We start from the raw sequence: 13,200 nt of genomic DNA on the forward strand, positions 1-13,200 counted from the left end.
GAGTGGTTCAAATGGCTCTAAGCATTATGGGACTTAACATTTGAGGTTATCAGTCCAAAACGAATGAGTGTATTTACAACTGGCACAATTAATGACAAGTTTCCTGGCTAGTCCATTCGATACCTCACTGTCTTTGTGTAAACTAACTGGCCCTCCACATATTTTACAACAGACACATTCACCTAAGACCCTTGTTAGGATTTGCAAATCTATCAAAATGTATCCTAACCTACCATTCACATCACTTCTGTTTTGGGAAAACTGTGTATCACAACGTTTTATCGTAATCTTCGAAGCACTAATGGGTGTTTCTCTAGATACTGACGAGTTTGCCTGTATTTCATTGTCTGTAGCATCACACGCCACATGTTGAACATAATGTTTCCCTTTATTCGAAAATCTACTACCATGAAACCCACGTTTCTTAAAAACACTTCGTTTTGGCGTTATACTTTACTTTTTGAGAGTATTAACAATCTATTCGTCACTTTTCCTGGGAAAAAAAACTTTGGCACTTCGACATACAACTCGTAATTATAATATGAAACGATATGGTACCGTTTAGACAGTGCTACAAATATATGGTTCGTTTGAGCAGTTACCAGAAAGCGCCAGACAACAGGCTGTACTGCGCATGCGCAGCTACAATGACGTAGGCAGCCCGTGCTTGGTGCTTGCTCTGCTCATACGCTTTTCTTCGTATTTCTGGTGGGGCATCACGTGACCATGTGTAGCCGTGCCGCTCGTGTGGCATGTTGTTGAAAGGACACACTGAGTTGTACTTAGAGCAATTGCTTTATCGTATCCCACACAGATAAAGGATGCAAATAAGGAAGCAGTTCTTGGCAAAATACCATTTCAGTATTAGACTCCACAACTCGAAGTACCATAAAATTTTGCTAAGGGGTGACTGACAGATTTATTTTTTTTTTAAATTCGTACTGTGCAATATTGTTATGTAGCATTTCCAACAGGTTTACATCTACACAGCACTGCAAAAAGCTACTAGGATGGAATACAAATTACTTGAAAGAAAAAAAAGAGACAGTTTCTTGTGTAGCTTACGCCGGAATATGGGACAATAAATTTCAATACTATTTCAAAATGAGAAAAAATTAACATGGTTGTCTGTGAGGCAAAGAAACTGTACAACTGACAGTTTATATTCTACTCTAGGAATAAATATGAAGTCATGTGGGAAGTTAGAACGATGAAACATGGTATGCTGCCAGTATAAAATTTAGCATAGAATGGCATTCTATAAATTTAAGAAGTAAACACAAATTAAGAAATAACTTCAGGCCCTGAGGAAGTACTAGACAAGTGCCTTGTGATCGAAAAACACTTTCACAGAAGGCAGATCTATAAAATTCTGCTACAGCTGTCATTATATTTGAAACAAAATATTTATTTCAAAACTACGACCAAATTTGCCTACTTAGCTTCAAGTCAATGTTTACATATGTTCGTACATATATAGCATTAAGAGATCTTACAGTGCCATAAAAGGAACAGGACATCAGAGACTACTCCAGCAGCATCGGAATTTCATAAACCATTCTAAAATGCTTCATTCCGCTCTAATTGCACATTTCTATGTCCAGATGGACACTGAAGTACCTGATATTCAGCTTTTCATGTGGTTCTCGTGATACCAATTTTCTTGGAGGTCCAGTTCTGTATTCTCATGTTTGGTTCTTTATTGTGGTATAACATCATTCGTCCCAGAAAATGAAAATTTGCACTTTAAATTGAACGAGGTTGAAAGTAGCCAATAGCGCGGGATGAAACACTTCGTTTCATATAAACTAACTGCCTCAGCGGAAAAAAAAATTAACTGAAGCAAATTTCTCTATAAAACAGACAGAAATAGCTTCATTAAGACATTAATGGTTGATTGCTAATAACGTGGAAATAATATAAAATCAGAAAATTGAAACTACTAACTTATTTTGGTCTTTCATGGTTATGAGAATGTATATTAATTCACTTGATGGCTCCCAGCCACAGAAATCTGTTTTGTTTTCATTTGACATGGGAGCTGTAAACGAAGACACGAAACATATACACGGCTACGGGTCACGTGGGGAAGGACTCCCCCACTATAACTCAGCTTGCTCTGCGCATGCGCGAATCTGGCAGCTTGGGCACACCAGGAAAATTTTTCTGGGTAGCTTCTGGCTACTTGCTGCTACTGCTCATACACCAAACAGCCACGCTCCAAGTAGCCAGAAGCGGAAGGAAGGCACTGCTCATACGCGAATTCAGCTCTGCGCATACGCACGAGCCCGCTGGCAACTGCTCATACTAAGCTATAAACACGTAATTTAACCTTCATAACGCAACAATCCACAGCCTTCTATATAAAAAATTACCGATTTTATTAAACCTATATATATATATATATATATATATATATATATATATATATATATATATATATATATATATATATATATAAACAGATGGCGCTATGGATGGCCCACTAGATGGCACTGCCATAGGTCAAATTGATAGAAACTGCATTTTTTAAATAGGTACCCCCATTTTTATTACGTATTCCTACATAAATAAATATGAATGTTTGATTTGGAACATTTGTTTCGATTTGTGATGGATGGCGCTGTAATATTCCAACATTTCTAATACGCCTCACCCATTTAGATGAACGTTTGGTAACAACGTGGTTTTTTAAATTAAAACACAAAAAGTAGTTATGTTTGGACTTTATTTCTGTTGTTCCAATGTGATACATTTCGTTTTGTGATCTTATCGTAAATTACAGGAATGCATGCTGTTACTGCCTGAGCAACTGTCATAACCTCATTAATGTGATAAATGCTCAAAATGATGTCCTTCAACTTGTGCATTTGGCAATATCTGTAACGAAATACCTCTCAACAGTGGGTAGATTGCTATCAGTATTTGTCGCACATGCATTGACAGTGTGCTGATGCATGTTTTCAAGCGTTGTGGTGGATCACGATGACAAATATATTTCAATTTTCCCCAAACAAAGAAGTCTGGAGCGCACACTCTGCTGCAGAGTGAAAATCTCATTCTGGAAGTCTGGAGGTGTAAGGTCTGGTGAATATGCAGGCCATGGTATGGTGCCTTACGACCAATCCACCCACCATAAATATTCTATTTAATACCATTTCAACTGCATGTGTGCTATGTGCCACACATCCATCATGTAGAAAGTGCATTGCCAATTAGATGTCCTCCCATAATTCGACACCATAGATTAACCCACCAGTGTCACTGATGTTCCACTTGTCGCAGCCATCGTGGATTTTCCGTTGCCCAATAGTACATATTATGCCGTTTCACATTACCTCGATTTGTGACTGAAGCTTCATCACTAAATAGAACTCTTGAAAAAACTTGTCATCGTCTCGTAATTTATTTTGTGCCTAGTGTCAAAAATTTACACGGCGATCAAAATCCTGCACCATGCAATTCCTGGTGCACAGAAATATGGTGAGGGTGATATGTATAATGATGCACAATTCTTAAATCCGGCGTTTTTGAAATTCCCGGTTCCCGCTCAGTTTGTCTGCTACTGGTGGGCAGATTAGCCTCAATTGCAGCTAAAACACTTATTTCGGCATCTTCACTTGTTGCAGTTCTTGGTTGTGTTTTCTTCTTTGACTGAACACTTCCAGTTTCTTCAAATACATTAACTATCCGATTAAAGTTCTGGACACTTGTATGATGTCTGTCAGGATAACGATCAACATAGATAGCACAAGCTTGGTTGGGATTTATGTCGCAATAGCCATAAATAAACACCACATCTATCTTTTCTGCTACTGTAAAACGTTCTATTTTAACAAGATTATGTCTTCTGCATAATTATTATGACTGGACAATCGTATTATCATGCCTAATTTAAGTAATGAATTGCACACAGTGATATTGGGTGTGTTACTACAATTGTGAGAATGTTACAACGCCATCCATCACAAAGTGAAACAAATGCTTCAAATCAAACATACCTATTTATCTACTTACTACACGAATACGTAATGAAAAATGAAGGTACCTATTTTAAAAATGCAATTTCTATTAATTTGACCGATGGCAGCTCCATCTAGTGGTCCACCCATAGCACCATCTGTTTTCCCCCGACATGCTCGAACAGATTTGCATTTGCGCTTCTTATTTTTTCGTTTGATGCTAATTTCGTGAGATATTTATCCCGGTCACTATCAATGGACCACCCTGTATATAATAATTATCTTTACACCTAGTACTGTGGTTATGTATATTTTGTTCATCAAAGCTGTACAGTTTATTTTTATGTACACAATTGTTTCATTTATGTACATAGGAAGCACTGTCAGTATTCTCTGAATTTATTTCTTAAGCACTATCTTGGTTTCCAGTGACTTAATCACTCTCTTTTGGAGAGTAAGTAATTTGCTTATGTGTCTATTAGCTGCACTACCCCACACAGGTATACAGTAAGAGATATGTGGATAAATTAGAACATGATACATTTTTAGCAAAGTGTCATGTTCAACAGCTTGTGACACTTTTCTCATGAGAAATATATTTGTGTTAATTTTTGAGCATATTTGATTTATATGAGTCTCCCATGTCATGAGACTGTCCACCATCAACCCCAGAAACTTGCTACAATGAACTTGTGAATTGCTGGAGCCCACAAGCTTGATATCAAGATCATCTGCTTTAACTGCCCTATCTACTTATATTCTCATGTAAGTTGTTTTACATCCATTTATGAAGAGGCTGCACCCCCCCCCCCCCCAAGAAAAAATATTTGTATGCCCTATCCATCTCTAAGCATTTCCTGATTTCAATGTCCTTTGCAAATTTACTTGTGATTAGTAGAGACATATCATCAGCATACATGATTACTGTTTCATTTACAGCTTCTGGCATGTCATTTGCATATGGAATAAAAAGTAATGGTCCCAATACCGAACCTAGTGGTGCGCCAGTTTTACCTCTTTGAATGCTTAGAAGACATTGTCCAGTCTGTTGCTGTTTCTATATTTTATCTCTATGCATTGTTGCCTATTCTTGATAGATGTTTTGATAATTTTTTTGCTCTACTCTTCTGCCATATTGGTTTATTTTTTGTAACAGGTCTCTGTGACATACACAATCAAAGGCTGTTGGTAGGTCGAAGAAAAAATTGTAAGCTTGTTCCTGTTTTCTAATGTCATGACTTCATAAGCTGTGAAATCTGCCACTGCTGTCTTTCTAGACCTACCTTTTCTGAAACCATGCTGTGTGGTACTCATTACATTATGTTTCTCTATGAAATCTACTATCCTATCCTTTATGTCTGTTTCTACAATTTTGGACAGTGACTGTAATAGGTCTGTAGTTTCTGGGATTCACTCTGTTTTCCATTTTATATATCAGAATTACTTTGCTTTTCTTTAAGAAATTTTTTTAAATATTGTTTCTTGTAGTGTTTGATTTATAAAGAATGTGTGAGGCTTCTGTTTGTATGTATTTAGAAATATGCTTAATTATTGTAGGAGACATTCCATCCAGCCCCTCTAAATTATTCTTTTTTTAAGGATCTAATTATATTTATGAATTCTGACTCATCTGCAGGTGATAGGACTATACAGTCTGTTACCGTCTTGGAGCTTTTTATGTTGTGGCGGCAGTGCCGCAAAAATGCGTGAACGGATCAGAGCTCCTCCCCCCCCCCCCCCCCCCCTGCCCACCCGGCCGTCACGAAGTTCGCTGCCTCAGATATCCATCGGCGTGCATACCTGCCGATAGGCGACATTCTGGCAACGTGTGGCGCGCACGGACGCGGGTCAGCCAAAAAAGCAACGGCAGTGCGAAGTGAGTCGCCGTAAGTCCAGACACGTTTTTCGAGAGTCCATAACTTCAATCTGCGAACCACGTGCATCATGCTTAACGCGAGCTCCGCATGTTTGTTTGGCCCTCTCCGTTCGTTTCCGCCTTCGCTTCGTCGCTTCCGTGAAACACACGGCGCCCCGCGATTGCGAGAAAAAGTTCTTTTTTTCTGGACACGCGTTCATTGTCCTCCCTCGCTCACGCGATAGGACGCGACGAGTGTACACCCTCCAGGGTCGGTGTTCGAGTGGAACTGATATGCAGAAACAATTGTCACGATCCCCGGTTATTGAACATTGAGATCTCATTTCATTCTTGTCACTTGTTCATTTACTCATTTGGTAAAATAAATGCGTTTTCGGCAAGTTTACTTATCATTTCCTGTTACCACACCGTCACCATAGCCTACATCCTGAACAAAGTGCGTTGGTGCACAGTAAAGTCGGCTCACTGCAAGACTGACATGTAAGTGGCGATACCCACACGATCCCGCTTCAGTGTTATTTACTATTTGGATGTTTTGGTTTCTGGCCAACCAGTCCAACACATTTATGTAGTTCTGATTGAAAATATCTGGTACGTCATACGAATCATTTAGTTGTGTGCCTTCCTTTGGAAGTGCGGTATTTACATGAGCTGGTACTTCTGTCTCTCTCCTGTTTGTGTTTATGTGTTCCTATACAGTGTTGGAGACATTTGAGGAAGTTTCAATTTTGTGCTTATAGTAGCTGGCTTTTGGTACCCTTTTCATCCTGCTGTACGCTTTCTTGGCGTATCTGTGGAGCTTACCCTTTGCTAAACATTTATCCTCCTGATAATTTTTATATACTTCTTTTAAATCTTCTCTACTCTGAATAATTTTTGCTATGATTCAGTTTTTACTGAGCCTTTTTTGTACTTTCCTAGAGACGAAAGTAACGAGTAACGATACATTTGTAATGAGAACTATTGTTTTAGTAACGAGTGCATACGGGTACACCTTTTTCGTTACTTTCACAGGTCTACTGAGAGAATAGTTTAACCGATCTTGCTTATAGTCGAAATGTTTTATGGCCTACAAAACCATATGGCGAAACGGTATCAGGGCTCTTTAACTAAATAGGAGACATTTCGACTTCTGAATAATTTCTCATTATTATTGTTGTGGAACATTCGATAATGATTTTCCTTCCAGAAAGACATGAGATTTGAATATAATCTGTATTAACTAGAGCCAACGTCGACCCAAAGTCCTCCAATATTTCCTTCAACTTGTGTCAGCAAACATCAGGTGTTACTGTCAGTTTTGAGTAATGCTTGCATATAACTGGCTTTGACTTCACAATTTTTATGGTGACGCTGAAGAATGTAAATCGAGCCCCGTAATTTGAATGTGCTCGGCTTCAGCAAACGATGGAAATTGATTTTAGCCGCACTGCTTGAGGCAGATAAATTGCATCACTTTTAACTGCATTTAAAGACACGGAAGTACACAGGTGGACCTTTTTTTAAGTGTATGATGCTGTATGGTTCTCGGTTTTGCATTCGATTACTTTTTGGTTCCCGAGAATGGATTGCTCGATTCTCCAAAGTTTTCGGTTTTGCGTATCTCTATCCCCAATGCAAGTGAGAACCAGTGAGTACCGTTGGAAGTGCTATGGAAGATATTACACTTTGATGCCGAGAGTCGAGAGTCAATGTGTTTGTGCTGTGGATCTACACAATGTACACAGTGTAGGTGGAATTTCGGTTAGAAGTGAGGCTAGTTTTGTTGATTGGACTTGTTAGCTATTGTAGAACTGAGAAATAAATACGCGCAGTACAGTATATAGTGTTTCTGGAGAAGAATGGCGGCCGCAATGGATGACACTGGGAAATCGGAAGAAAAATTGTCTGATAAAGAGCTCGCTGACGATGTGGACGATGGAGAGGTGGAAGAAGGAGCACCCGATGCTTCGAAAAAGAAGAGAAGAAAAAAGAAGAAGAGGAAAGCAGGTACATATTAACATAGTGAAGGCTATGCGTAACTGCGACATACGTCGTGACTATAAGCTTTCGAAATAATGTTTATATTCACTTGGGATTTCCTGCTGCTGTCTGGTACACGTTTCGACGTGACAGTTTGTTATATATACATATAAATCTTTTGCGTCCGTATTGACAGTGCCATTTTTGTGTTAACTGTAGTGGCTTATTCAGTGGATGGCAGATCCAACATGTAAGAAATTTGCAACACTGATTGAAACATTGTAGAATTTCAACATTGTCATGCAACTGGAAATCTTGGGCCCTTCTTTAAATGTTATATGCCACGCATTTCCAGATTTCAAATATGAAAGAAGGTGTAGAAGGTTAACACAGACTTTGCAGACTTGATTTAGTTTTTAAACTGGGTAATGACACTTTTCTGCATTGACACTTTTCTGCATTTGATGCTTCTTTAAAGATTTTCTGGATTGTTTAGGATGATAGAGCACAACAAAACCAAGGCAGTGTGGAACATCATAAGGAACGAAACAAATCAACAGCCACGTAAACATGAAAACACTATCCTGATCCACAGCAACACCAGAGTTACTAATCCACAAAAAATTGCAAATGTTTTCAACATTTACTATGAGAATATTGTTAAACGTCTGTTACAAAGCATCAACAAACTCACACCCAACAGACAAAACAAAACAACTCCTGAAGAATCTATATTCTTCAGGGAAACTACTCCTGAAGAAATTGTACTAAGTGCAAATTACCTCGAGAATAAATTCTCATCTGGAATCGATGACATCCCACATTTTATCGTCAAAAACTGCATAAATAAAATATCTCTCCCACTCTCAAATGTGTACAACTCATCCTTGATGGCAGGTACATTTCCAAAATGCATGAAAGTGGCTAAAGTAATTCCAACCTTTAAGAAAGGTGAAAAACTCAACGCAGAAAATCAGAGACCCATATCGCTGTTACCTATGTTTGGCAAGCTTTTGGAGAGATTAGATCACCAAAGACTAATAAATTTTCTTGATAAGAACCAGATACTACCTGATGCCCAGCATGGTTTCAGAAAAAACAAATCCACGACAACTGCCATATATGAGTATTTACACTCCACCCTAGATGCTCTAGACAAAAAACAAAAAGCAGTTTGGTCATTCCATGTCAGTTCAATTAGAGGCTCCAGCTCATAGTCTCAGATTTGACTGAAATTCAGTACACTAATTCTACCATGTGTGGAACACTCGTGAACAAAGTATTAGTTTCCCCTGCCAATTAGTTCCAGAATTATGGCTTGTGAAAGAAGATGGTGTGACCCAGAAATTGCAACCCGCATCTGGCAATCTATCTTCAGACCCAACTTCAGGTCTTAATAACTTTGGAAATATTCCACACAGTCCAGTGAAATTTTTACAACCCAGTAACATCCATTTAGCGAACACACTACATGACTCAATACACCAACAACATATTTCTGAGGGAAAATAAAAAATTACAAAATGTGATTTAAAAAATTTAATACGTTTAAAGGTACATATTGTAGGTGCCCTCTATGCCAAATATAATTCGCTCAAAAAGGGTATAAATTTTTTTGTGGTAAGCTTAATGTGGCCTAAACACACAGAACTCATCTTGCCCATATCAGTCACAAAGACTGAGTTACATGCACACAAAAATTTGAAAAATTACCTGAAAAACATGGATTTTCAAAGTGTGGTAGCACAAAAGGGACAAGTGATATCCAAGCCAAATGTCATACACTGCATAAGTAGACCATAATGATATATATCTCAAAATTTCGGCATGTTATTGCAAGAAATTTGTGTACAGTGGAAGTTGACAGATGTATTTGGTGATGTGGCCATTGTTCCACAACACAATTTTGTAAAAACATATTGTAAACTGTTCTGCCTCTTCTTATCCTCTCCCACAACGGTTTAATCACTAAGCAACAACATATAGACAGAGTAACACAACCTATCATTAATGTTTACTGCACCTTAACTGCTAAAAACCAGTCGATTGTGCTTCAAACAGAAGTTCTCTCCCCCACTTTAGCTACTTTTCTCTGTACATTGAGTGGCAAATTGTACTGTCTTCCTGACACTGTGGTAGGAAGTGGAACTGTCATAAGAATATGTTCAAAAGGAATCAAACACCTGTCTGCCAAATGTGGCCAATGAAATGATCTTGCTGGTCCTGCTGGTGCCATGAAGTTCACAAGTACATCACCTTCTGCTTCACAACACTCTGCAACACATCCTAAGTACCATTTGTCATCATAAACAGCAATAACATAGCAACCTGGTTGTATGTTGCTGCTTTCGCTTCTGAATCCTGAGTCAGACACACTGTGAAGAGACATGGTGTGCGTGAACCTATAGTTATAACCGGACAATCTGCTCATCTGCACATAGTGAAAGTCTGCTGGAAAGAAGTGATGATGGCTCCTTGTGCCTGCAAAAGTTTTAACATGTTCTAGTCTGCTTTTTAGCAACTTTTCAACTGATTTCACCTCACATTTCAAAACATAGAATGATTGTATTACAGATATTTTTTCTGTACCCAGGTAAATAATTGAAGAGGTGTTAGAATGTGACCTTCTGTAGGGTGCTGCAGACTAGCTCATGATGCCATGCACTTAATGGTAGCACCAATACCATCACATATATTTTTACCATGACTTGTTGTGAAAAAATTCCATTCTGCATGAATCTGAAAATCATGGTAATGCATGCATAAATTTTTGAGATGTTTACAGTTTTTGTACTGACTAGCTGCCCCATCACTAAAGTATTTGACAAAATGTATGTGAGGCACCTTGTTTTTCACATATGCCATGACAGTGTGAATGTGGGCATGAACTGCTATGGCATCATGAATTAAACAGTCACTAAAAATGCACAGGTTCATGACAGACACATCACCTGATTCACCTCTATAGTAAATCGCAAATGGCTGGAGAGTTGCTTGACTGTTGTCCCAATGATATCCTTGGTTGGCATCTTGAACTATAAATGCATAATTTTCAGAAAAGTCTAGTATTACTATAATTTCATCTTGTTTCAAATTATCCTTACAAAACTGGAGATAAGCTGATTGTGCTGTTGCTGTGTGTGGTCAGTTTGTCGATTTTTTGACAACACATTTCAACAAAATCTTCCACTGTACTATGCTTTGTTTCAAGACTTGTGCGATCCATGTGTGTCCATTGTTTATAAGAAACAAGTTCATTGTCATCCATAAGGAGTTCACCACACAGTTTGTTATTCATGTGTTCTGCAAGATTTGCATTACCAGGACACATTTCACACCTGTGTATCATGCACTGGTAGGAACTGATGTCACACACTAACAGCTTCATTGCACCTTTGTAATCCAGACCAGAATCCTTTATAGCAGCAAACATCAGCTTAGCATTTTGATGGGGGTCACATACACAAACATAGTTCTACCTCTTCCACCATTAGTGTGTCAGCTATTTTGTGTTTAAATTCCATTTGAGCTTCTTGTAGTTTTCTTCTGCCATAGCTGGGCGTGTCTCTTTTCCCAACTTTGTATGTCTTCATGGGAGACAAACCAAGAGCAGTCACTGAAGTATTTAATTGCTCATCCGGTGTGGTGTAGGTGGCTGATACTCTTTGTCACTGTCATGTAAATTATCAGAATATTCTTCATTTTTTAGCAGTGTAACACACCTGGAATATAACTTTTGCCCTGGTTTCATATTAAGTCCCATGCACTGTTTCATTTTCAGTGCTGATTTTATATCAATTTCTCTGAGGCTACACTTCACTGTCTTCTTATGAATCCGAAATGGATCAAAACAACTTCTTTGTAGGAAAGAATACTTATCCAGAAACACTTTCATATGATGATAACAAACACTAAAGTTCCTGGAACTGTACTTCTTGTGCCCACAGGATGTATCCCGGACCTCCATAGCAACAAATCTTGGTCCGATTCACCCAGATCATACAGTACAAAGGGAATGCCACATTTTGTTCCATATGTTGTTTTATGACATTCAGATGCTTGTGCTCTACCAATACTGCAATTTGTTTGAACAAAAGCACCACTAGAACACTCTTCTGTCTCCATACTGACTATCCACAACAGTACTGACCAGTCTGAAGTAGAATCTTAAAAACTTGAGTAACCTGTAATTGTTGCTTGTTTCCTTTGTTGTTCCTGCCTAACAATGACTCATTATGTCCCTAAAAACTAACATTGTTTAACTTTCTGTTGCCTAATGGTTCCCAACAATAGCTGCAGCTTTATCTGAAACAAGCTGTCTGCATCATCACTATTACTTGCTAAATTGTGTTAAAAGAAACGTAACCAAATACATCTCTGTCAACTTTTATTATACACAAATGGCTTGCAATAACAAGTTGAAATTTTTCCACATATTATATTATGGTCTACTTATGCAGTGTTTGAAATTTGGCTGGGATATCACTTGTCGCTTTTGTGCTACCACACTTAGAAAATCCATGTTTTTCAGGTAATTTTTCAAATTTTTTTATTTTCGTGTGCATGTAACTCTGTTTGTGTGACTGATATGGGGAAGATGAGTTCTGTGTGTGTTTAGGCCACATTAAGCTTACGACAAAAAAATTTATACCCTTTTTGAGCTAATTCTATTTGGCATGGAGGGGACCTACAATATTTACCTTTTTAACTTATTACATTTTTTTAATCACATTTTGGTTTTTTTTATTTTCCCCCAGAAATATGATGTTAATGTTTTGTTTAATGGAGTGTGTTCTCTAAATGGATGTTACTGGGTTGTAAAAATTTCACTGGACTGTGTGGAGTAGTTCCAAAGTTATTAAGACCTGAAGTTGGGTCTGAAGATAGGTTGCCAGATGCGGGTTGCAATTTCCGGGACACGCCACCTTCTTTCACAAGCCATAATTCTGGAACTAATTGGCAGGGGAACTTAAAATTTTGTACATGAGTGTTCCACACTTGGTAGCATTGGTGTGCTAAATTTCAGCCAAATCTGAGACTATCAGCTGGAACATTTTCACAAACTAGTTGAATGGACATGGAATGACCCAATTGGGATCTTCCTAGATTTGTCCAAGGCATTTGATGCCATAGACCACAAGATTCTTCTCAACAAACTTTAGTTATATGGCATCAAAGGTACCCCACTAAACTGGTTCAGCTCATACCTGACGAATAGGAATCAAAAAGTGTCAATAAAACTTAACAATTAAGGACATATCGAAACATATTACTCTTGACTACTGCAGTATTACACAAGGTGTGCCCCAAGGCTCAATACTTGGACCAGTGCTCTTCCTTGTGTACATAAACGACCTACTGTCAAACATCAATGCCAGCACCAGTACACTCTTCACAGAT

The 13,200-nt window shown here is 38.2% G+C and overlaps 1 protein-coding gene across 1 annotated transcript in view; it reads left to right on the forward strand.

The window, feature by feature from the left end:
• Positions 1-7,508: 7,508 nt before the first annotated feature.
• Positions 7,509-13,200, forward strand: part of LOC124722117 (methionine aminopeptidase 2-like) — a 105,642-nt gene continuing 99,950 nt past the window's right edge. Inside the window, exon 1 of the mRNA XM_047247323.1 lies at positions 7,509-7,827. Coding sequence (XP_047103279.1) covers positions 7,680-7,827 — 148 coding nt within the window. The 5' untranslated portion in view covers positions 7,509-7,679. The remainder of the gene's footprint in view (positions 7,828-13,200) is intronic.

The sequence above is a fragment of the Schistocerca piceifrons genome, chromosome X, assembly GCF_021461385.2.
Source record: "Schistocerca piceifrons isolate TAMUIC-IGC-003096 chromosome X, iqSchPice1.1, whole genome shotgun sequence".
Lineage (NCBI taxonomy): Eukaryota > Metazoa > Arthropoda > Insecta > Orthoptera > Acrididae > Schistocerca > Schistocerca piceifrons.